The 23,868-nt window shown below is 42.7% G+C and overlaps 1 protein-coding gene across 7 annotated transcripts in view; it reads right to left on the bottom strand.

Moving 5' to 3' along the window:
- Positions 1-3,068: 3,068 nt before the first annotated feature.
- Positions 3,069-23,868, bottom strand: part of TFAP2B (transcription factor AP-2 beta) — a 29,324-nt gene continuing 8,524 nt past the window's right edge. For 2 of the 7 annotated variants that reach the window (XM_084753475.1, XM_084753476.1), the window contains 6 exons: positions 22,332-22,392; positions 14,631-14,850; positions 12,663-12,781; positions 10,308-10,449; positions 7,211-7,467; positions 3,069-6,187 (listed from right to left, as the gene is read on the bottom strand). In XM_084753475.1, coding sequence (XP_084609601.1) covers positions 5,787-6,187; positions 7,211-7,467; positions 10,308-10,449; positions 12,663-12,781; positions 14,631-14,850; positions 22,332-22,392 — 1,200 coding nt within the window. In that variant the 3' untranslated portion in view covers positions 3,069-5,786. Of the gene's footprint in view, positions 7,468-10,307; positions 10,450-12,662; positions 12,782-14,630; positions 14,851-22,331; positions 22,393-23,868 lie in introns of all 7 variants that reach the window. The other 5 variants (XM_084753478.1, XM_084753480.1, XM_084753477.1 and 2 more) reach the window with 4 other exon arrangements.

The following is a 23,868-nucleotide window of genomic DNA, read 5'->3' as shown; positions in this document are numbered from 1 at the left end:
CCTTCGGAGAAAAAACAGGGACCAATAGGCTCAGAACAAGGTGATCGCTTTGGACCAGCATCCAACTCCTTAAAGTTCTGTAACAAAACTACACCCTCAATCTGTGCGTAAGAGGCTTTCGGGGAGGAAAGGTAGAGAAAGAAAGGAAAGCAGTTCTATAAGAGTGCTGCGCAGGCTGCAGCAGTTCACAACCCCAGAGCCCATTGATCCCCAAGGCGTGTAGGAGATGCCCTGGCAGAGGACGCACAGCCCTGGAGGCTGGGGATCCGCCCTAGAGCTCTGCAGCCGCCCGCACACGCGTGTACGCGTGCGCGCCCATGACACCGGGTCAGATGTCCCAGAGAACGTTCGCAGACGCTTGCTGCAGGCTCCCGGTGAGCTGGCTGCAAGCAGGCTGAGGCGCACAGCACGAGTGGCACGCGCCTTCAGACGCTTCCCAGAACGCAGCACTTCCATGGTACCCAGCCTCTAAATAGCAGTTCTCATCCGAGTGAGGCAACCACCAGGGGAAAGCCAATGGGACTGCACCAACCTGTGACCTTCGGGGGAGCCATGGAGAGACCCAAACTAGCGAAGTAGACATTTGACGGATCTCATCTTGAGAGAACCCTTGAGGTTATTTATGAGGCCTGATTTTAAAGTAGTGGCTGCCAGGGACGTGAAAAAAAAGAGCTCACCCCAAGCTATGAGAGGAAATACAGTCGCAAGAATGCTGTTTATGACTATATAAATCAGCATGAGGCTTGTGATGGGGAATACGGAGAGGGCGAGTTTGGGATAGAAACAAGGAAACAAAGTCAGGGAGGAAGAATGAATTTCACACTCCCGGTTCTACCCCCTTCCCGGTCTACGTCAAACTCTGTGAGGGATTGGGGAGAGGGGAGGGAAGAGAGCAGAGAGCGCACACGCCATCCTGGGTGGGTCCACTAGAGTCTTCCCTGAGTTTACAGGAGGACCATTAAAGGGCCAGGGAATACATGTAAATAAACAACTTGGAAGATTTATGGGAAAGACTTCAATTTTATAGGACCGTCTTTATAGAGCTCCGCTGGCTCAGTTATAAATAGATTAATGGGAAGCTAAAATTAATGGACTTGTGCGCTGCACGTTTAATTTTTGAGTCATCAACAAGGCAAACAACTATTGCCTGAGAAGTCTGAACTCAAAAGGCAACTAGGGTGTGTCTGGGAGCCGTGAAGTGCCTTCAGGAAAGGTATGGACCCCCAGGCCCATCAACAACCTGGTGGTCCCAAGTGATGGACACAGGGCCAATTGTTATCAAATAAAGAAAAGAAAAGCGTTTTAATTTTCTAAACCTTTAAACTTTCACCTTACTCACGACCTTAAGCCAGTGGTAGGTTGGGGGAGAGAGTGTGTAAGTTTTGTGGCTGCTCTGGTAAGTTCCAGGCAGAGAGATGGGGCAATGACTCCCTTGCAAGTCAAAGCCGAAGAGTTCCTGCCTGTACTTCTTTTCTTACTGCCTTTATAGTCTTGTACGGTGGTGATGGTTTCAGCTTTCGACCATTCCTTCGCAGCCTCCTCCCTCTTTTCTTTCTCCACAGGTATGGCGTCTCTAGATGTGGAATTTTGCTTGCACAGGTCACTGACTTCTTACCAGAAGTTGGTGGGACAGTCATGGCAGTGGTCCAGAGTTTACCTGTGGATAATCGATTAGTTTTCTGTTGCCTCAGGGCTGCTATTCTCCGGCTGTAGGAAACTTGTCATAGGGTATGAAAATTACAACTCTAGGTAAGCCCAGTGCTAACCAGACCCACATTCTGTAAAGCAAATGAAAAGGAAATCCAATGTTAACACAACTGGCCAAGAGACTAAGGCACTTTCACACAATTTCTTTTAAGCTATATAGATCACACACACTCTTGTAATGATATTTCCTGTGGGATTTCTATTTTAGGTTTGTGGGGTTGTTTGTTTGTTTGTTTGCATTCTTTCTTTTTTTAAAAAAAATTGCTTACAGTTCTAGCCATGAAAACCCTCCTCCCTTTAAGTTAATAAATAATACTAGAATTAAAAAGCCTCATATAAAACTGACTGCACCACCTCTTCTGTTTTTCTCTATAGGCAAATCCAAGTGGAAAAGACTGATCTGAAAAATGGAAAATTTATAAAAGGAATACTATTAATTACTTGAGCACCAACTATATGTTAAGCATTCTTATGTAATCTGAGCCCAAGATGTACCATTCCTAAATTATGCACTCACTGCTGTTTCTGCTTTTTATGATTACTTTAGGCAATGATGGTATAGGAAAGGACACATAAAGCCTGTGATGCACCCCCCCCAAAGAGGCTGTACAAATTGTAGAGTATTTTGAATGACTTTTCTTCCCTAGCCTCCAGGAAGATCTCCCCACCTTAGGATAAAAATACAGATTGAGATGTCCGGTCCCTGAAGCATATGGGGCTAAGCCAAAGTCCAATAACTCAAGTGAGAAGAGCTGGCTGCTTCTAGGCAGCCTCAGAACCCAAGATAAGAAACAGCTTCCTAAGCCTCGTACAACTCTCTTGGCCAAGGGAGCTTTTTCATCATTTATTTGCAGAGGCCCTTACTGATGAAGTGAGCAAGAGATACCATTCTGAAATGGACCACTTAACCCCTCCAAGAATCCATGTCTCCAAGTGCAGGAGCCAACACCCAGTTTTGAGGTGTGTACCAACACCGCCTGGGAACACCTATTTCATCCACCACCTATTGTAGCATCTTTGACTTGGACTCAGAATCTTTTAGTCACCCAGGAAGTAAATATAACACTCCTTTTCCTTTTAAGGGTAAAATAAACAATAAGATGCAGTTAATATGAACTTTTATTACAAATAAGATTGGACTAGCATCCATTTGAAAATTTAAAAGTAAGAAAAAGCACCTTCTACTGGAAACAAAAGTGTTCATTTTTTTCTGATAAGCAAAATTTATTGTATTTCTCTTGTAACAAAAACACTGTATGTACTTCAGGGGGAACAAAAAGAGAAATTTTTTGCTATATCTCTTTCCTGTTTGTAGAATGAAACAATATCCGTGTTTAAGAAACTGAAGATGAGAACACAACAAAAACACAACAATCTTTTTATTTATGTAAATAAGATTAACACTGGACAATAAACCAATTTCTACCCAATACCATAACAGCTTGTCTATAAAGAACAGAAAAATTCAGATAGGATTCTACCTAGGGTCAAGCGGTTTTTTTTTTTTTCAAACCACCCATTCACAGAGGTATAGATTCACAGATAAATAATCCCAAACTACTTGCTCATCATATTTACACATTCCCATTAAATTAAGCATAAATAAATATATACAAACTTAACACAGACACCCTCCAGAGTGCTCTTGACTGGGTGGTAAAAAAGAACATTAGTGAATTAGAGACCAACTCAAAGGAGAATCAATTTTGGCATTTAAAGAAGAAACAGCATTCACTCCGTGTTTTTTTTTTCTTTTTCTTTTTTCTCTTCTTAAAGAAACCAAACAAATTTCAATACTTCTTTTTTCTTTCACCAATAATTTAATACACATCAGTAAAGGAGGGGTAGCTTGAGAGGCAGTATCAGATGGTTTGAGGTTATTTCCTTTCCACGTAATCTATTACAAGCACAGGTTATCATGTACGATGATAGATTTTCTATCAGTACTCTAACTAGAGATGGATCTTGTACCCATGAAGGAAGTGTGTAGATAAGCTGGGGGTTGGGGTTTTCCACTAGACCAGTTTTCATAGCATATGAAATAATTGATTAAAAGAAAGTTGTTTCCTTGGTCAATGACAACAAAAGTCGCATCTTTTAAAGTCTATCGAGCTCTTTATAAGGGGATGGAGAAAGCTAAGGGTGAAGAGGTGGGGTAAATGAAAGAAAATGCAATGTGCTTTGGGGAAAATGGAGAAAAGAAAGTCACTTCCTAGTTGAGATGGAAGTTAAAGGTCCCTGGAGAGGGAATCCTCACTTAGAAACAAACTCCTTGGGATCGAAAATACAAGGAGGAGAATGCTCGGTTCGCTCAGAAGCAGCTGGAAGACTCTCCCGGGAACTCCAGCTGCCGCGGGCTTACTCTCCAGCCTTTAGTTATTTTGGTTTAGAACCCCAGCATTTAGAAAGTGGCACTCTGGACCCCGGATAAAACGGCTACAAAACGCAGGGCAGGGCCGAGAGGATAGGACTGTAACTCACCTGTTTGGTTTGAAAACAAAATTCAAAGGGTCTGGTCTTAAACTGTTTCCTTGACTTGAAAGGCAAACTCTTGTGTTAATCCTACTGTTTATTGATATGTAAGCCCAAGGAAACCAAATCTTTTAATAACTCAATTATCAGATAAATGTAAATGGCCTGGCTAAGGAAGGCATGGGAGAGGACCCCCCTCCCCACGTGAAAGAGGAATAGAGAAAAGGGCGGGAACGTAGGACTCACCCCGGAGTTGGGGCATGGGGCTCAAGTCAGGTCTACATAGCTGCGCTTTTGATGACGTTTGGCTAAGGGAGCCTACCTACCCGAGTATGACAGTTCTTATTTCATGCCCACGCATCAGGAGAGTGAGGGTGGGGACAATTTCCTTCCTGGCACAAAAGAACACGCGGAAGTTTCAAATTCCTTGAACTTTTCCGGGTTACAATGTCTCTCAGAGTAGAGCCCGGAGTGACCGCCAGTGGCAAAAGGGCTTTGTAGAGTTCTGGGACCCCTCCCCCCCCCCACTCCAGCAGCCAGTGGGGCGCCTCCCTTTTACCTACTCTGGAACCAGCCTTTCTTGATAGCCTTAGCCCTTAGGGTGAGGCTCAGAGCAGGAAGGGCCCTTGCGGTGCGAGACCCCAGCAGCTGCTGATTCTATGTCCTCAACACCACTGGGCTCCAGAGGGCCCACGTGTTCCCAGGACTTGCACAGTAAGAGCAAGGCGCATCCATCGCGTCTCTCGGTGTCACACGCGTGGGGCGCGTTGCCCTGCAAGGAAAGGAGACGATGTTTTTCAGTGTGTTTTCTGCTGGCCTCGTGCAATCAGAATTCAATTAATGCAAGCGCCCCCGGCCCACGGACAAAGAGGGCTGCTTTCTAAACTGAGAAAGATGCTGTGAGTCTATAGATCCTGACCTTTGTACTCCTGTCAGCTTGTCTAGGTCTGGGTCTTGCAAACCCACAGAAGTCAGCATCAGCTAGAGATGGTAGATGAGTTGTTGCTTACAACCTTCGGTAACCTAAAATCCACTCTGTGACTTTCCTTTCCCTCAAATAAAACCCTCAGAGGGTCCCTAAAACTTCAAGCCTCTTCCCTTGCTTTAAGGTGGGTTGGAAAAGGATGGAAAAACAAAGTCCAGGCTCCTAGGGGGGAAAGGGCTATTTGTAATTCACAGAAAACCTTTGAATTTTTATCTCAATAGATTTTTTGCAAAGATCCCATCTAAGTTCTTGAAAAGACACAGGAGCACCCACACCAAAGGAGTGTACCTATCTCACCAACCAAACACTGCTCTTTCTGAAGGTGTAGGGTTTATTGCATGGCACTGTTAAGATAGAATATGGGTTAAAAAGTTGGGCTGACAGAAGTGAGATATGTTAAATGCACTAAAACTTATCCATTGGGAATATCCCCAATATATACACACAGGAAGTCAACGCTGACATACACGCTCTTACACTTTGCTTTGTAGTGTGTGTGTGTGTGTGTGTGTGTGTGTGTGTGTGTGTGTGTACCATTTCACGTCAAAACAAGGGTATATCTGAGAAGGATAATTACTTCATTCATAAAGTGTCACAGTAGTGTGTAGGCTGCCTTCCCCAATTACACCAGCAAAGCTGCTTCTTTCCCCATTAGAACAACAGTCCCCCAGGATTCCAAGGAAATGGAATTCATTTTTTCAGTGAAGACAATACTGTTAGAATATAGGTTCCCAAGATGCCTTACTTGACCCTCCCCCCCCCTTAAAATGCGCTTTTGCAGTGCCCCACCCCTGCAAGAATTCCCCTGTCGAGGTGTGTGAGCAAGAAGATTCAAAGCTACTCCCCAACACTGGCCACTTCCTAAATGATTCCTTTTGAGCTTCTTTAAAGAAGTGAACCTGCCCGAATCTGACACACAGGCTTTGACTTTCAACGGATCGGATTTCTTTTTCTCAGTACCTTCTAGATTGTGTAGGAAGCCCAAGTCTTCTTTGAAGAAGCTCATAAACCATGCGGGTAAAGCTTTGGGAAACAGAAGAGAATGAAATGGTACATACCCCTCCGAAGAAATTACATACTAATCAAAGTATTCATGGTTTCTTTTTCTTTCTTTCTTTTTTTTAAACTATACTTCTAGATGACACAAGTATAACAAATGCAATATTCTCTGTGAACAGGTGCTGGCAAGTCTGAGAACTAGTAACATGTTCTGAAAGTAACCAGGATGAATCAACTTATCGGTTTCCTCTGCCGCGGGAGCGTCGGCTCTCAAGCCTGGATCAAAAAGCTAGAGCCTCCGCCAGTCTCCCCACCCCCACCCTTGGCCTCCCTAATTAAACACACCCGGGCGGGGCGGGGGAGGGGTGGGCAACAGGGGAGTTAGGAGCGCAAGGCGAGGTCTGGATACCAAAGGGGCTAACGCAACACCAGATTGCCAACCACACTCCAGATCACCCAGCAGGTTCCCGGAGAGGTGTGAAGAAGGGAAAGAGGAAAGCAGCGGTGAGAAGAGTAGGGAGAAATGGAGGGCGCGGACTGCGAGAGTTTCCTTTTAAAAATTAAATTAAATTTTTTTAAAGTTCGTGCGACTCAGTCAACCAGCTCTCAAAGCATCGACACCAACGTTTCTCCAATTTTCTTCCAATAAGTTAGCGTGTTCTCATGTTTAGTCTCATGTTTATTTTCCAAAGGGGGGAATTCATAGTTTTCTTTTATTATCTGTATTACTAAACTCGAAAGAACCGAAGTGGAAAATCCGGACGGTTGTCTCCACGTGTATCTTGAAATAGACACGAGAGCCGGTTTTGTTGCTCCGTTGTACGCCTCAGTTTATTTTTTTAAAGTTATTTAGCCTTCTTTTTAAAATTTTTGATTGTATGTGTATTCTACCTAATATAATTCTTCCAAAGCCAATCCAATATGTTAAAGCTAAAATTATTTTTTTTTGTTTTCCTTTTGTATTTAAAACATTTTCCTTCTCTTTATTTATTTTATTTTATTTTTTTCATTTCCTGTGTTTCTCCTCCTTGTCGCCAGTTTTACTACCTGGGCCTTCCCCAGACGTGTGCCTGTTAGTGTTGTTGTTCAAGAACATCTTGTCCATGCCTTTGAGCGCCTCGGTGAGATAGTTCTGCAGGGCAGTGAGCGCGGCGCAAATGGCCGGGGCACCGAAGCCGTGTGTGATGAGACTGAAGTGCGTGAGGCAGCTTTGAATGCCGGGCTCCAGGATGGGGCTGGGCCGGCTGTTCCCGATCGGTGTCCGGTCCTGCGCCAGCAGATCCGTAAATTCTTTACAAAGTTGCCTGCGGAGGGGTGGTGGAGGAAGACAAAAGCACCCTCAGAGTCTTGGTCACTAGCCCGACCTCAAAAAACAGACACTCACACAAGCCCAGAGGCTTTGGGTCTGAGGAGAGGGATACTAAGTTAGGCAACTCCGCTCAATTTCTTTCCCCAGGGGCTCCCTCACCTACTAGCTGGGAGTGAAAGAAACCTTCCACTCTCGACACACCTTTCGTTTTCCACTTTCCATTCCAGGGCCACCTGTATTCTGCTTTAAGAAATTTGCTAGGCATTTTAGCTTTTGATTTTGAATAGTCTGTAGGTTTTAGCTGTTACCTGGCACTTGTCTTCAGTCATTTCCCTTTCTTCCTGCTTGCCTTTCCAACCTTTAAATCTCTCTCTCTCTCTCTCTCTCTCTCTCTCTCTCTCTCTCTCTCTCTCTCTCTCTCTTTCACACACACACACACACACACACACACACACACACACACACACACACAACCTGAATGATTTAAACCCCCCAGCCACAAGCCTGTCTCTGGCATAAAAGCAGATTGCTGGAGCCTTGCATGGCCCAGAGCAAAAACCTGTTTATTCTAGGGGAGAATGCTGATTTCATTCAAAGCAAAACCCATCTAACTGCAGCAATTTGGAAGAGAAATATCTAATCCCTTCTTTTTAAAAAAAAAATTGTGTCCCCTCCCCAATTTTTGCCTATGTGAGCTACTAAAAATCTTTGTGTAACAGTATTGTTGTCAATATAAAAGGATTTCTGAATGGTTTAAATAAAATCTAATGGTAGATGGTTGAAACACTGGGGAGGATAGATTTTTATTTGTTGAGGTTTTTTTTATTTCCTCAAGGTGCCTACAATTTAGAGAGCTCTCCTAGCCTTAGGAACCCCTAAGTGCCTAACTATGGATTGAGCTTATTTGAGAGATTTTTAATATAGGAAATGGATGGGAGGGTTTTAGCCCTGAAGGTCAAATGGGTTGGCTTTGCTGGCACCTCTGAGGCGTGGCATCCCAGAGGCCACAGCCTTTCTCAGATTGGCAGGCTATTCTTGACCACCTGCCGTCATCACCCAGGCTCTGGTTCTGTGGGATGCCAGTGAGAAAAGAAAACCTATACAGGGCGCTGGACCTAGACAGCCAAGGCACAGCTGAAAGGGCACTTAGCAGCTAACACCTGGCCTGACTCTCAGGTAAACAGGGCGGATTTCTGGTTTTGAAAGACCTTTGGGGCACCCTTCCCCTGGATCCTGCTCCATGGCCCAAGGCTAGTAATAAACCAAGTGGGAGAACCGTTTCTCCACCCACTGACATTTCCAAGGACTGCAGACAAAAATGGAGACTCTCCTTACCCCCTCTTGTCTCCATTCAGCGGGTATCCATTGATCTCCACAAGGGACCGCTCTCACCCAACAGGGCCTGCCTCAGTGAGGTTCGCTACACACTCCCAGGCTCTGACTCACCTCCCTTGCATCACTCCAACATGATGGGCGTGGGGATGGGTCCAGACATGAATATAGTGGGAAAGCTCCTAAGATGATTCTGATACCCTAGGCTAAAAAGTAGTGGCCTTAAAAGTCATAAGGTTTCAGTGTGTGTGTGTGTTCATCTCTTTAAGAACAAATAATCATCTCTTTAAGAAATAAGAAAAATTGATCTTTTAATTTGCCTTAGACATGTAAGGCTTTTCTTAAAAAAATTATTTTATTTTCCCTAAAGTTCCCTGCTTCATTTATAAAGTGCAACTGGTTGCTACTGGCATACAGCAATCCAATGGTAAGAGGGCAGCCTACCAACAAAAATATATTAAACTGGTAGATGGTATGGTCGGAGGAAAGGAGGGTGTCAAGTTTTGATCATTAGTAAAGATGGTTAAAGGCTTTTCTTAACTTTGTCTTCATTTCCAAAGTACAAAAATTTAAAAAAAAAAGGAAATTTTGTAGTGCAGAGAACAATTGCTTAAGAGTCAAACATTTAAAATCTGCACAGCCCAAACCAGGCTCTGTAAGCAATTAAAGTTCTGGGACATTAATATTTTTTGACCCTGCGGAAAGGGGCAATCAAATTCCAATCACGTTTCAAAACATCTGGACAAATTTGAGCAAATGATTTTTCAGCCTTCCATATATTTCTTTAAATTATGCTGTCAACGGAACAAACCGCGTCCTGGAACGCTAAATAAATGAGCGTTGCTGTTTAGGCCGCCGCGCCTGGCCTGCGAGAGAGAAACGTGCTGGTGCACGCAGCGCCGCCCACTGCAGGCCAAGCTGGTCATAAAACATCAACAATATGACACCGAAGCCAAAGACAGGAGTAAATCAAATAAATAGAAAACCCACTGTAAATGTTCAAATGAGCTCTAGACCTAAATTTAGCCAGAGATTTACTGTTTTCCCCTCTGGAGTTGTAGTAAATTTTACAAGTCCGAGGAAGATGGCAAACAGCAACGTTGGAAATGGAGTAATTAGAGCTGTGGGTGACATATAGACACCCTGAGCAAACACACATGGCTGTACCCCTGATGGCAAGGAAGACCAACGCCAAGCCCAGACAGAGATGTTCACCTGGGGATATTGGAAGAGACATAGGGAAAATCTGCCTGACACCCCAGAACTGTAGAGGGGAAATGATACAAACCTGCATTCTCTTTGTAAGCAGAAAAGGGAACTGGGACATGCCCATAGCCCCTCAAGTCTACATCATACCCCGCCCTTTAGAAGCAGATGGCTTCTTAGCTTGCTGTTTCAGGCCAAGGTGCTTTCTGCACCCCAGATAGGCTGAACCAAACCCCCTCCAGTTTCCTAAGTCAGGGAGGAAGTCCTGGACCCGCATCCAGGGACTTGGAAACTCACTTGGTGGCCAACAGCATATTCTTTCTGGAGTGCAGGTCACTGGGGTCCGTGTGCTGTCTGTTCAAGTACTCAGACACTGCTTTAGCGGGAAACTCTGTTTCACAAATATACCCAAAATCCCGAGCTAAGTGAACAGCTTCCCCTGTAAGGAGAGCAGCAGAGAATCAACACCAAGGCAATGAACACCTGAAGCCAGGCACACAACCAACTCAAACCTGAAGCAGATACTCAAGGTAAAGATGAACTTCACAATGAAAACGAACAGGACAAAACTTATTCTACCAGGCTCTAGATAGACACTGTCCCCTCCCAAGAGGGGGGAGGAGCTCCTGCAATATCACTCACTTTGGCTTAGAGGGAAGTGACTATAGATTCAAAAGCCACCTTATGACTGAATCTAGACATTTAGTGGAATATGATAGCTAGACTCCTCTCTTTTACTTAAAGCACCAGTTACACCTGCTTCAAATACAATTTAAAAGTCACCATCTTCCTACAATTCCATTAAGCAAATAGTCTTATATTTATAACGAAACCACATAAGAAATCTACATATGTAAATGCACTAATAACTGTATTGATGTGTATGAAAAGAGTATTCCTATTCAACAGCAAGATAATTATTTACCCTGGACTTTTCTTGTTGTGTTCAGGTAATCTCTCTTTCAGAGATTACGCTCATCCTCCTCCTACTTAAAACCTTTCTACTGGAGGAATCAAATCTGTAACTGCAGACATCAGGGCGCACTAGGCATTCCAGGCCTTACAAAGAAGAAGACCCTTCTGCATAAAGTATTATTACCTTTTTGAAACACAGCATTGGGGTTTGAGGAAAGATCAGAAACAGGAAAATATGTATGTCCGATTATGCCATAAACGCATTATTTTGAGAGAAGGTGACTTACTTTTAATGGTGTTGTAATATCAAAAGACTTCAAACGTAGTGCTTATAAAGCTCCATTTTCCCAAAACCACCCACCAAATATTGCCGTTTTGGTATGATTTCTAGTTCCTTCCATCCTCTACCAAAATCTTTATCTTGTGCTAAGCCTACACTGACTGTTTTCAAAATGAGGTTTGTGCTAGTAATGATTCCCCTAAAAGGCAAAATGGAATGCCCACATGCTAAGAAAAGCCAACTGCTACCAAGTGGAGTTCGACAGTGTGATGACTAAAAAGCCTCTGATGAGAGAATATTAGCCAAAGCAAAGCCAAGCAAAACAAAACAAACAAAACCTTTGCCTTAAGATGGTAAAGTGCAAGACCAGTTATTCTTTTATCTCTCTGTGATCATCATTTAGACGACATAAAATACTGTCCTGCAAGAGTCAGCTCCCTCCAAGAGTCGAAGCACCATATCTGCTAAAATTTGGAGGAGAAACAAATGAACAAACACAGGACACACAAGGAGGATTCCAGAGAAAACGCCCTGTCATCTTCCCTGTGTACCAACCACCTGTGCTTCCCGTCTTCTCCTTCCCTACACATTCGTCTGCAGACATCCCTCTCCCAGATCATACAGACTCTCTCCCTTACCACAGGCCATAGGTTTCATCTCAAAAGCCCACACTGACAAGAAAATGACAAGTTTCTTAGTACAATGACGGCCATTTAATTCGCAACCAATTAATTTGCCTTGAAGAGTCAGCTTCCATTTCCACACATTTCCCTAGCTCCTTCCACAGTTTTCTTCCAAGCCTTGATGGACTTTCTAAGATGTCAAGGTCCAGGATGCAGGAGGCAGGACTCATGGACAGTCATGAGTTTTAAAGTAACCATTATGATTCATTATCACTATACGTTTTTTTTTTTTTAAAAACACCTTTTAAATTTTATTGCATTTGTTGGTGGATGAACATGTAGAGGTGGAAAGAAAACCAGGAAGGCTCCCTCCTTCTACCTTGTGGGACCTGGAGATGGATGTCAGAGTGGTCAGACATGGAAACATTTGCCTTTATCCTCCTCAATGTCACTTGCTTTTTACCAGTAACATTTAGAGGTAAAGTTAGGGGAGGGCAAAGAGTTTTGATAGCAGCGTGCAGAGATCCTATTGCAGGCATTCAAGCAGAGGATGCCTCAACCCCTGTGACAAGGGAAATGATCCCTGCTTTGACTTGGAGCCTGGGCCTAACTCCTGTTCAGAGGATGAGAACATTTCTATACCTTGTGCTCCCTTCTCAGCTGCTGCTGGCACCCTCTAAGTAAAAAAGACCTTTGAACTTCTCTCCTGCCGTCCCTTGACATCAGACTCATAGAGCACAGCAATCACAGTGATTCCCAGTTAATCATGAAACATGTAAAATGTCGATAGTTAAGCTCTGCCACTTCCGCGAAATGGCCAGGAGTCTTACTTACCTTCCACCAAGGAGGTGAGTAACGTGACATTTGCTGCTTTGCGTCTGCCCGCGGGTAAATTCAAACCGATTTTTTCTAGCCTTTCTCTCAAGGATCTCCCCCCATTTTTCGATTTGGCTCTGCAATTGCAAGAATTAACATTCTGATTAACCTCAGAGTGTTCCTGAAACAAAGTTTAGACTTAGCAATCTAGAGCCCAGTGGAGCTTGAAGAGGGTTTAACTTGAGGCTGGCACTTCCCCTGCACCCCTTGCTTTCAGTTATTTGCTGATAGTTTGCTGAGGTTTGCTTAATTTCTACAACACAGAGTACTAAAAAGTTAAGTCTTTTTTTATTGTGAGGGGGGGGGGGAAATAATGCCAGATGGGAATAATTAGGATGTAGGATAGTGGGTCCAGAAAAGGTAAATATTGCTCATCCCATGTACATGAAGAGGTTCACTCCCTGCCCTGGAGTCAGTGAGGACAGCAGAATCCAGGCAAGATTTTTAAAAAGAGGAGAAAAGAAGAGGGCTAGGTTCCAAAAGCAGGTAGGCTTCTAAAGGAGGATCCAAAAGCAAAAACAAACAAACAATAACCCTACATAATAGAGTTTTGGGGGGGAGAGAGAAGATTAGCATTTATAATCAAATAATGTTTGTCATTATGATACTTACAAATACGGTAAGCTCTTTGTATTCACTATCTCAATCCATAAATTGTATACACTCGTGTTCAGGAATTGAATGAAAACAACCCTACTCTGGAAACCAAGGTGTGATGAGGCACAACTTTAATCCCAGCACTTGGGAGGCAGAGTCAGGCAGATCTCTGAGTTGAGGTCAGTCTGGTCTACAAAATAGTTCCAGAACTGTCAAAACTACGCAGAGAAACTTTATTTCAAAATGTAATAGTAGTAGTAGTAGTAGTAGTAGTAGTAGTAGTAGTAATGATAATAATAATAATAATAATAATAATAATAATAATAATAATAATAATAATAATATAGCCAGACTCTGAAGCTCAAAAGACTCACTTAAAAACTAAACCAAACAAGGGCAGTGGAAGATAATTCAAACTAAGACCATTCCTGGGTTGCAACAACACCTAGTTTCCCTCAAGCCCCCCCCCATGTCCTCTGAAGGCTGGACAAAAATGAAAGGAAACTTATTATCATGCAAGAACCCTGTCGCTGTACTATTCAACCAGCCACTGTGAGGAAAGAATGGGGGTTAATTTTAGAAAGTTTTATCTTATACAAAAATCACTTAGTAAGGACAGTGCCAAGGGTCCAGATATGGGCAAAAACTTTTGCAGAGAAAAAAAAATTAGCCATTTCTTCTTCCATTTTTACCAGGAGTCTTTCTGTGGGTTGTAATATTGGAGAGCAACTAGGTAGCCCCGAGAAATGACTACTGATAGTTATAAGGTAGTACTAATGTTGTGAGGTGTGATAGTGTTGAAGGGAGGTCACAGATCTAGAAAAGGATTTTTCAAAATGGAAAGCACAACGTACTAGTGCATTAGTCTGTATTTGAAAACTAGTAAAATGAAGATTATATGGACAGCAAAACGGAAACTGACTTTGCTGTTTCAAATGAGCTTGTGTGGTATGGAGACTAGGTTCTGGCTTGAACTCAGGCTAATGTTCCCAGATATGCGTTCACTTAGGTGAGAGCCTTGTTCAGGCAAGAAAGGGAAAGGTTCCCTCCCAATCCTGAATTATCTAGGAGGCTTGCACACGTACAGTGGTACAATGCGGTCTAGAACGCCAGATACCTAGCCACAGCCTTCCTGTGGAATCACTCACAGGGGCCAGCTATACTTAGACTCCAGGTTGCTAGGCAACCGAGTCAGGCTTACCCCCTCTGTCCCTACACCATCTTCCTCCACTAACAGAATCAAGCGTGTGTGTGTGTGTGTGTGTGTGTGTGTGTGTGTGTGTGTGTGTGTGTGTAGTTTTTGTTGTTGTTTGTTTTATTTTGTTTTACCTTCTGAGGACGCCGCCAAGGAGAGACGCATTGAGGCATTCAGGGGGCGAGAGCCGTCTCTGAACTTCTCCCACAGTGACTTTGTATTTTGAAGTTGAACTGAGTAGAGATAAACGGCCTGGGACTGAGCAAAATACCTCGCCGGTGTTGACTGACATTCCTCCCAAGAAGCCATCTTTATTCATCATTAGAGAAGTCACAGATTTGGGAGGGACAGGAACTAGGGAGAGATGGAGAGAAGGAGAAAAAAATGTTTCCATAAAGGTGACCGGGCTTCAACCCAGCTGACTGATGGTTGATAGGACAGGACGTATCATCTGGGAAAGCCACGGGGCAGCCACCAAGTGCAAAGTGTAGGGGGAGGCGGCTAGTCCAGTGGTTTGCAGCTGCATTGCTGTTCCCAGCGCTATGAACCGACCCAAAAGTCACAATTCCTCTGGAAACTTACCTAAGATGGGAGGGGCTGTGAGTGTTGCTTGCGATGGCCCAGCCCAAATCAGGGAAACACTGGAGTTAGCCCTTGAACCCTGGATCACGCTTTGAGTCTAAGGCAAAGCCTATTTGCTCACGTGTTTCTTCTGTGACCTTGACACCTCGCTGAGATCCGGACCTCAGTTTCCTCATCCGACCTCCCCAGAATAACACTGTCTCCTTGGGTACTTGAGGGTGAAGAGTACTATTACCATGCTCTGAAAGAACATGGTAATGCCAAATGATCGCTGTAGAAATTCCTTCTGTCTGACTGGACCCAAATTTGTGGTCCTCACTAAAGACGGGCTGCGCTCCTGGGGTGTGTGGGGGAGGGAAAAGCTCTGCTTCTTGCCTTATAATGAGCCCTGTTTTCCCTGGCATAAAAATAACAGCAGGATTCATTTAGAAATGTACCCAAATGCTCATCTCCAGCGAGAGCAATTCAGCAGTGACACGAATTTTGTTTACAAATTAAGGCACCGGCTGGTGATTGTTTGGAACAGTTATGATTTACAACAGGTGCCCTGATCAATCAACCAATCACTGTAATTCACATGAGCGGTGGCGTTCTTGCCTTGCCCCAGTTGTTTCATTTCAGCAAGTAATTGATAACAAACCACACTCAAGGTATGTTTTATGCAGAAGTTAATAAGAGCTGACAGCTGGTTGCCACTGCTACCCGGGTGCACTCAGCCTCTCCAGCCTGTATTCCTGTTAATTGTGTTTTGGTGTCATCTGACAGGATGAGGCTGAGCTAGGTGGAACACTGGAGAATAAGAAGCAGTGAGCAGCGATCTGAAAGTCTCGCCCTTTGAACTTTTCCTATATGTTAACGTCTTCCATGGACAAGTCATTGAAATATATATATTTACTCTGAAATGGGAAGCAGTCCCTGATTAGAATATGGGTGTCCAGACAGTCAAAATCCCCTTTGTCCCTTGTCCCTACCCCACGACATATATATTAAGGGTTGGGGAGGGGAGAAACTTCCACTTTCTTTCTAACAACTTCTATGCCTCCTCCTATAAATCTGACAGGGAAAGATGTACTCACTACTGCGGGATGGGCTTTAGAATTTTATAATGTAACCTCTTTTCTACAGGGCAGATAAGACAGCACAGCATTTCTCTTGCAGTTTACTCTTTACAGCACAGATTTCAGCATTCAGTCTCCGTGGCTGTTGAGAGGTTTCCAAAAGTTAGGGGTTTATTAGTTTGATTTGGTGTTTTACAAAACTTTGTGAAAAGAGCTTTTTTCCTTAAGGGAGTGAGTGGATTTAGACACTAAAACCTTCCTTTTGACCACTTCTTGATAGATACAACGAAATTTCAGGATCTGCAGTTGATGTCCAATATCTATTCTAGTTGGGGGGATGATAGTGGAAAACATCTTCTACATTGTCTTGTTGTGGGGTAGGGACAAGGGACAAAGGGGATTTTGATTGTCTGGACAGCCATATTCTAATCAGGGACTGCTTCCCATTTCAGAGTAGTAAGGCAGCAAACTGCCAACTTGCTTTTGTAAAACATGACTGATCCATGGAGTTTATAAGGATGATTTTAAATCCCTTTGTAAATGGGTGATTAGGATGGAGACATTTAATTCTTTTACAAGGTATCCACATGTATTTTTAATCTATTTTCTTTTTTAATATGTCTCATTAATTTATTCATATTACATCTCAATTGTTATCCCTTGTATCCTCCCATTCCTCCCTCCCTCCCGCTTTCCCTCTACTCCCCTCCCCTATGACTGTGACTGAGGGGGACCTCCTCCCCCTGTGTATGCTCATAGGGTATCAAGTCTCTTCTTGGTAGCCTGCTATCTACTTTCATAGCATTCTTGATATTTGTATTTCAGATTCATATTCAAGTCTCTATATACAACTTATCCTATTAGGCAGCAGCATAGTATCAGATTGGGGAAGATTTCCCCTAAATATAGATAGCCCTTTTGCAGTTTTAACAAGAGAATCATAAAATAAATGACGTAAAAGTTTTAATCTTTGATACTCGGCTTCATTCTCATCTTTAGCATTGCCTGGAATAACTTAATAACAAGCCCAGTAACCTGACAGTTACTGCTATGCGTAGTAAGCCAGTGTTTCTTAAATAGCAGTAGTTCTTCTGGCTCTCTGATTCCCAGGTGAAAACTTAGGCCTTCAGGGAGACTTTATACCCTACTGTTGCATGCCTGACTCAGCTGGTAGGAGCTGGTTCCTTTAGGGAGATATATTACTCCTCCCTTGGGCTGTACTTCTTTGCTTAGACATAGGTAGCAAACCTTAGGAAATGGCTTTTCCTCCTCCCAAAACATCTCACAAGGTGAACAGAAGTGTTGTCAAGTATATTTCCATTTTCTATCAAAATCATGTTCTTACAATGTATCCTTCATCTTCGGGTTCTAGCACCAAGTCACATTCCTTACCCCTGGTCCAGCATGGAGCCCCTAGACCAGACCCTACACATTTCTCTTCCCGGTTTTCCTTCTGGTCTACAGGTCCCTATCAGCCAACCTTCCCCTTCCTCTTCCCCTTCCCCTCACACCTGCTTAGCTCAGCCAGTTAACCCCGTATTTTATTCCCTTCATCTTTCCCCTTCTGCTTTCCTCCAGCTTATCAATAAACCCAGAGAGCAACAGGGCCCAGTTGATTTGTTAGTAATTATAAGCACACTGTTCCTGTTCATGGAACCTAGAGATGACTGAGATAGGTTTAAAGCGACAGCAGGAAATGCTGAGGAAATGGAGCATAGCAAGGCTCAGCAGGAAGCTTTTTGGTTCTTTACATGTTTACAATTTTCTGTGCATATATTAAAAAGTGGCTTTCCCCCCTCTTCAGTTCTCAGTTGGATGGTAGTAAAGCCAACTTTTAGATTTAACGTGAACATGCACAGGAAAGGGAGGGAGGGAGGGAGGGGGAAGAGAGAGAGAGAGGAGAGAGAGAGAGAGAGAGAGAGAGAGAGAGAGAGAGAGAGAGAGAGAGAGACTCACCCCTTTCCTTTTCCCATGAATTATTCCAATAAGAAAAAAAACACAAATAGATTACTATTTCCTGGCAGTGAGTGGAGTTTTAAGAAAAAGGGAGGAAAAGTAAAGGAAATGGTATTCAGTAGTAGACTATGTAGGAATTAATGGGCCAATATTTCATTTCCCTTTTTAAAAACAACTTCAGGGTAAAGGCACAAATTTGAGAAACTGTGTTTGACAAGACCTGTGTGAGAAAGAGGAGGAGGGAGAAGTTAACCTGCCTCACACATTAAAGGGGTAAGTTGCCCTGGAAGAAACTGACAATTGTGAGAGGGCTACATTGGTAAACAAGCAAGAAAGTTAGCACCTAAAACGGTGAGGGAAGGCATCCTTTTAAGTCTACCTCATCTCTAAGTTTTATTCCACACGTATGCATTTAGGCACTGAAATGTGTAGGAACACACAGACTCTGTGTGCCAATACCCAATGTTGGCATTCTGTAACGACAGAATTTGAAAACCTCAAACTTGAATGTTTTTACTGCGTCATCTGACCTTGAGAAAGTCATTTATCTTCTCCTGTCTGTGCATTTGCAGGTTCCCACACTTGGAACAATGGAAAGGAATGTCTGACTGGTCCAGTTTTGAAATTGTATGGTTTCTGAATATCCTTAGTGGATATTTCCCTCTGTTTTTCTGTCTCTGTCTCTGTTTCTGTCTGTCTCTGTCTCTCTGACTGTCTCTGTCTCTCTCCGTCTCTCTGTCTGTCTCTGTCTCTCTGTCTCTGTCTCTCTCTGTTTCTCTGTCTCTCTCTGTCTCTGTCTCTGTCTGTCTCTCTCTCTGTCTTTCTCTCTCTCTCTGGAAAGACAAGGTTCTTGAGAGGAAACACACACCTTTACAGGACTCTGACTCAGATTCTTGGTGCAAAATTCCTTCTAGGCAAGAAGGAAGAATCTCAAAAGAACCCACTAGAATTGAGTGGTTTTTTTTTTTCCCTCCTCTCCAAGAAAACCCACACCAAAGTGTTTGTGTGGGGAAGGGGCCAGAACTAACAGGGAAAACATGGAAGAGAGTGGAGGCTGAACGGAAACTAACCAAACAGGATATCCCTAAGACCAATATGAAATGCCCCACAGACACAGCATTTGAACCTTGGACTCCGGCCTCAATAACCTTTCCAAGAAATTCTGACATATTTTCCACTGTCTAATGTGTCAAACAGATTGCATATTGGTCTCTGATTGTTTCAACCCCCATTTCTTTAAGCCTAGCTAACCCTTTTAAGTTAGGCTATAGGAAGATGGCAATGATCATTTATGTTAGCTGGGCACCCCCACCACCCCACCCCACCCCACCCAGATTCGTAATCTTAATGGAACTGAGACTTAAGAATGATTTTTTAATGTCTCGTTGGATTTTTAGACTGTTAATGTACCGAATCCTTCTCATTATTACTTTATTGATTGCTCATTGACCAGCCCCCTTCAAATCGTATTAACCACCCTCTGCCGGTTTAGATTAGGAGAGTTTAAAAAGCACCTTTCATTACTCCCCCCTCCCCAACTCTTGCCGTAGAGTTGAGACTAGGCAGCTTAATGGGAGCTCTAATGGGGCAGCTAAGAAGAGAGGGGCCACGGTCCCTGCCGATTGCATTAATAGCTCAAAGGGGGCCAATACAGAAAATTAGCCGTAAACGAGCTCTGGAGATCTTCAAATGAAAGAGCCATTTATCACGCTGGCTACCTTCACTCCACTCGTTTGCTCTCTCTACTGGGAACAACTCATTTCCTCTTAACTAAATTACTTCAGAAATGTCAGCTAAGCCTACATAGCAAACATAACAAGAGAGGGAGTCTATAATATATTGGGTGATATCAATAAGGAAGAAAAATGACCTGGGTTAAGTTTTAGGAGTGGCCACAACACAACTGGACAGATAACTCTTTTATAAACAGGTAATTAGGTTTCCTAACATAGGAGAGGAGACGTGTAATGTGGGCTAGTTGCTGGCTTTTTACTAATAAAGCATAATTTTCTTTTAAAAAAAAAGTCTAAATGCCCATTAGAGAACAAATTAAGCAACCATGTCCCCTTCCAGTTGCTGAGATTTAGAATATTCAGTTCAGGAAACTTTTTCACCTCTCTACAGAATTAAGCTGACAGAAGCATCCCTCATGGGATGCGAATATGCAAAGATGGGAGAAGGCAGGCAGGGAAGGAGCTACTGAACCCATAACTTTATTTTAAGTGGTTCCTGGTGAGTTAGAAAAATAAATCAAACATTTGCTCATTTTTTTTTTTTTGGCCTGTGGCCTTTAAAAGATAAAAATATGATATTAGGGTCTCTTCCTCATGTAATAAAACAAACATTCCAGGTATTAAATAATGGAATTGACCTAACATTCATATTAATACTGCTCACACCAAAGCAATTAATGATTAGGGGTTTACTTTAGTGTTTTAAGCTGTGCGTGCTTTTAAAAAGCTTTTGGGGGAAATCATGTGGCAGTTGCAGAAAACAGAACAAGCAACTTTAGTCAACACTGTTTTTTTTTTTGTTTTTTGTTTTTTTTATCCCTGGAAATAACCTTGTGCATAAATATTCATGTTTCTCTGGCAAACACATTCAAACTCTGCAACCAGTGCTTCCCACATCTAAGAAAACCATGAACCCCATTTTTTTTAGGCAAGCTAAGTCCCAAATATTTTTATTGGCCTGACTGTTAATAACATTTCTGATTGGTCATCTGCTGGGCACGTCCCTCTGCCAGCCAATTGATGTTGCTAGGCTACCATCCCTGAGCTAAGCTGTTCTAGCTCTCCACAGAAAGGGAGGGGGTATTAAAACAACAATGACAAAAGGCAACAAGGAAGGCTCCTCCCTCACCCCACCCCAATCAGCCAGCAATTAAACGAAAGAGAGGACTCCACAAGAGAAGCCAGTGAAAGTGAGCAGTCAGCACAGTTTACCAGTGTAAGCACCACACCATGAGCATACCAGCCGAAGATGGTATTATCTAAAGAAAGAGGGGCAGAGATCCTGGGTAACATTGTAAAACCTATTTTTAAAAAATCATTCCAAAATCAAAAGGCACCATCCACTCCCCTGTCTACCTCTCAAACTTACATATTCATGACATTTTGAAAGGAGAAAATTTAGCATGCTTTTAACCCCTTAGGAATCCTTATTTCACAAACTGCCTACTACTACCCCAATTTGAGTCTGGATGGATTACTTTCTAAATTATCCTTTTCTTTAATTATTTCTGTGACTGTTAAGCGGCTCAAGTGAATCTCAAATGACTGAAGCTGGGAACTGTTGACTCCTCAATAAGAATACACTATGGTAGTTAAAGCTATGTTTTCCAATACCAAGTGTGCATGATAATTAAAGATTGCACTGTGCACACATTCGAACTCTTAAATTTGTGGCATGTGACTGACATTCAGGCCTTGAAGCAGCTACTCTAATCGCCAGACATTCTCTTAGTGACTGTCAGAGAAGAGCAGAGAAAAAAAAAAATTAAGCAGCTGCAATACGCCTGAAATGAGTTATTGTAATTACATTTAATTAGTTTAATTAGTTAATTATTTTGCTTACAGCTGTACAAGAGACTGCAAACATTTGTTAATATCACATGCCCTTTAACAGTATGGGGTGATTCCACAGTCATAGTAAATCATGAGGGCATATGCAGGAAGATTTAGATGCATAGTAGTCTCTGCCTCAGCCTCTCAAGATGAGCATATTTAGCAAAGCATTTGGCACAATTAAAAAAAATAATAAAAGGAAACAACTCATAAAACACAGAGAACTGGTAACAAAATTACCACCACCACCACCAAAAAAAAAAAATCAAACCAAAATCAAGGGGGGGGGGAGCTATCTCCATGACACAGCCTTTACCACAGCTAAATCCAGTTATGAACAAATAATAATAGCACATTTTTGAAACCAGTGCTTCTCAGCCGTTTCCGCACATCATGATAGCTCAGTCATGTAAGATGCATTTGGAATGGCTACCTTATGCATTATTGGCAATTGCCAGTGCCTCTCTGATTCTCAATCCTGGTGTCTGACTGACTTTCCATTCTACTTGGTCCCATTTCCTTTTTCCCAGCATGCCCTTTTTTCCTAATCTGACACCATTGACTGATTACAACAAACATTCTTTGTGATACAAAATAATGAACTCTCCCAAAGTAAGCGCTTATCATAAAGACATTGAAATCTTTGCTTACTCTTGGAAGGAACAATCCATACCTTTTTTAATGACTGACTGGTCCAATAGGTTCATGCCGCTGTTATTGGCATCTTCAACTGACTGTGAATATAAAAACATCACCATTCAAATTGACTGGATATTAAAGGATTGCGTACATAAATCATGTCATTCTAAACGGAGTTTCTATTATTTCCATTTATATTAATACGCAAAGGGAGGTTTTATTATTATCCTTACTATCTCCAAATTGACATGGAAATGCAATTCACTAAAATGGTAAATTCTTCCAATAGAAGAAAAAGAAAACAGAACCTATGAGAGAGAGAAATCTGAGATGCAGTATTGGTTTTTGTTATTATCTGAAACATAAATATTGCACAGACATATAAACTTTTAAATTATTCGTGCAAATGAATTGTGAAAAGTTGGCAACAGCTAACAGATTTTTTTCCCACCAATATTAGCTAAGAACAATTTCAGTTTTTCCTTCTATCCCAGTGCATTTAACCCCAGAGCCATTTTTTTTTTTTTTTTACAAATACATAGTAGTTTACATTATGGGATTTTAATTAAAGTCTGAGCATTTGGAATGGAATGCAAACAGCAATACAAAAGCCTCCAGGACCTCACACCCACTGCAATCCACACACATTCCTGTGAGCCATGAGCTTCTTGCTCCACAGTGACAGTCCCTGCAGGAACCTGTACAATGTCCACAGGCCTCCTCCAGCCACGCTGGTGCTGCTGCCCAGCAAGGAGCACACCTGTTAGGAAGGCAGGAACTACAGGTATTGGTGCATGCACACACAAAGGACAGGATCCTCCCAGTCAGCACCTTGCTAATCAGAAGGAACATCCATCTTCAGTTTCATCCCAGAGAGGGGAAGTTTCAACTCAGAATTGGCAGCACATCTGAGAGAATAGTTGTTGGAGCGAGTTCCTTGCTGTCATGAAACACACGGGGAACTGGCTTTCTGGCTGTGCATTGCAGGGTGTCAAGAAAGCAAATTCTCTTCCACCTTCCCTACTCCCAAAGAAAATATCCACTGGCTTTCTGAATCCCACGACTGCTTCTCTTCATCCGCTGGAAGTTAAGTTTGAACCTATTTGTCACCCACTCTGCAAATAAGTATTAAAAGAAGGGCTTGAAAGCCAAGGGTTTCCCCAGTGCTTCCTACCCACTCAGGATGCATCCTTAGACAGGGTCTGTGTCCAATACAGGAAAAAAGAAAAGACTCTCACAAACAAGCAAGTCTAGCTTAAGAAATAAGAAGTTCTAACCATCAGGGTGTGTGCGCTCTGCTCATGTGTTTCTTTTTATTCTTCCTAGTCAACTCTTCCGCTCTGAGAAAGCTGAGGGTGGGGTTTTTTCTCCATCTGAACTGCTGAATTGTTAGAGACTGCCATATACATCGTAATAGGAGAGGTGTCTTAAAAATCTTTCATGAAACTTTTAAGTTTTCAGGGGACCCTGTCACATACATAGGCACGCTTGCACTCAATTCCCCTTTTTCTAAACTTGTGTGTCTGTGGCTATGGTTCCATTCAGGACAGAAATATTTGCCTGTGTTTGTG

This window comes from Acomys minous, assembly GCF_964271855.1.
Source record: "Acomys minous genome assembly, chromosome: 13".
In the NCBI taxonomy this organism is placed as follows: domain Eukaryota; kingdom Metazoa; phylum Chordata; class Mammalia; order Rodentia; family Muridae; genus Acomys; species Acomys minous.
The sequence above is the reverse complement of the archived record's forward strand: the minus strand, read 5'-3'. Positions and strand labels throughout refer to the sequence as shown.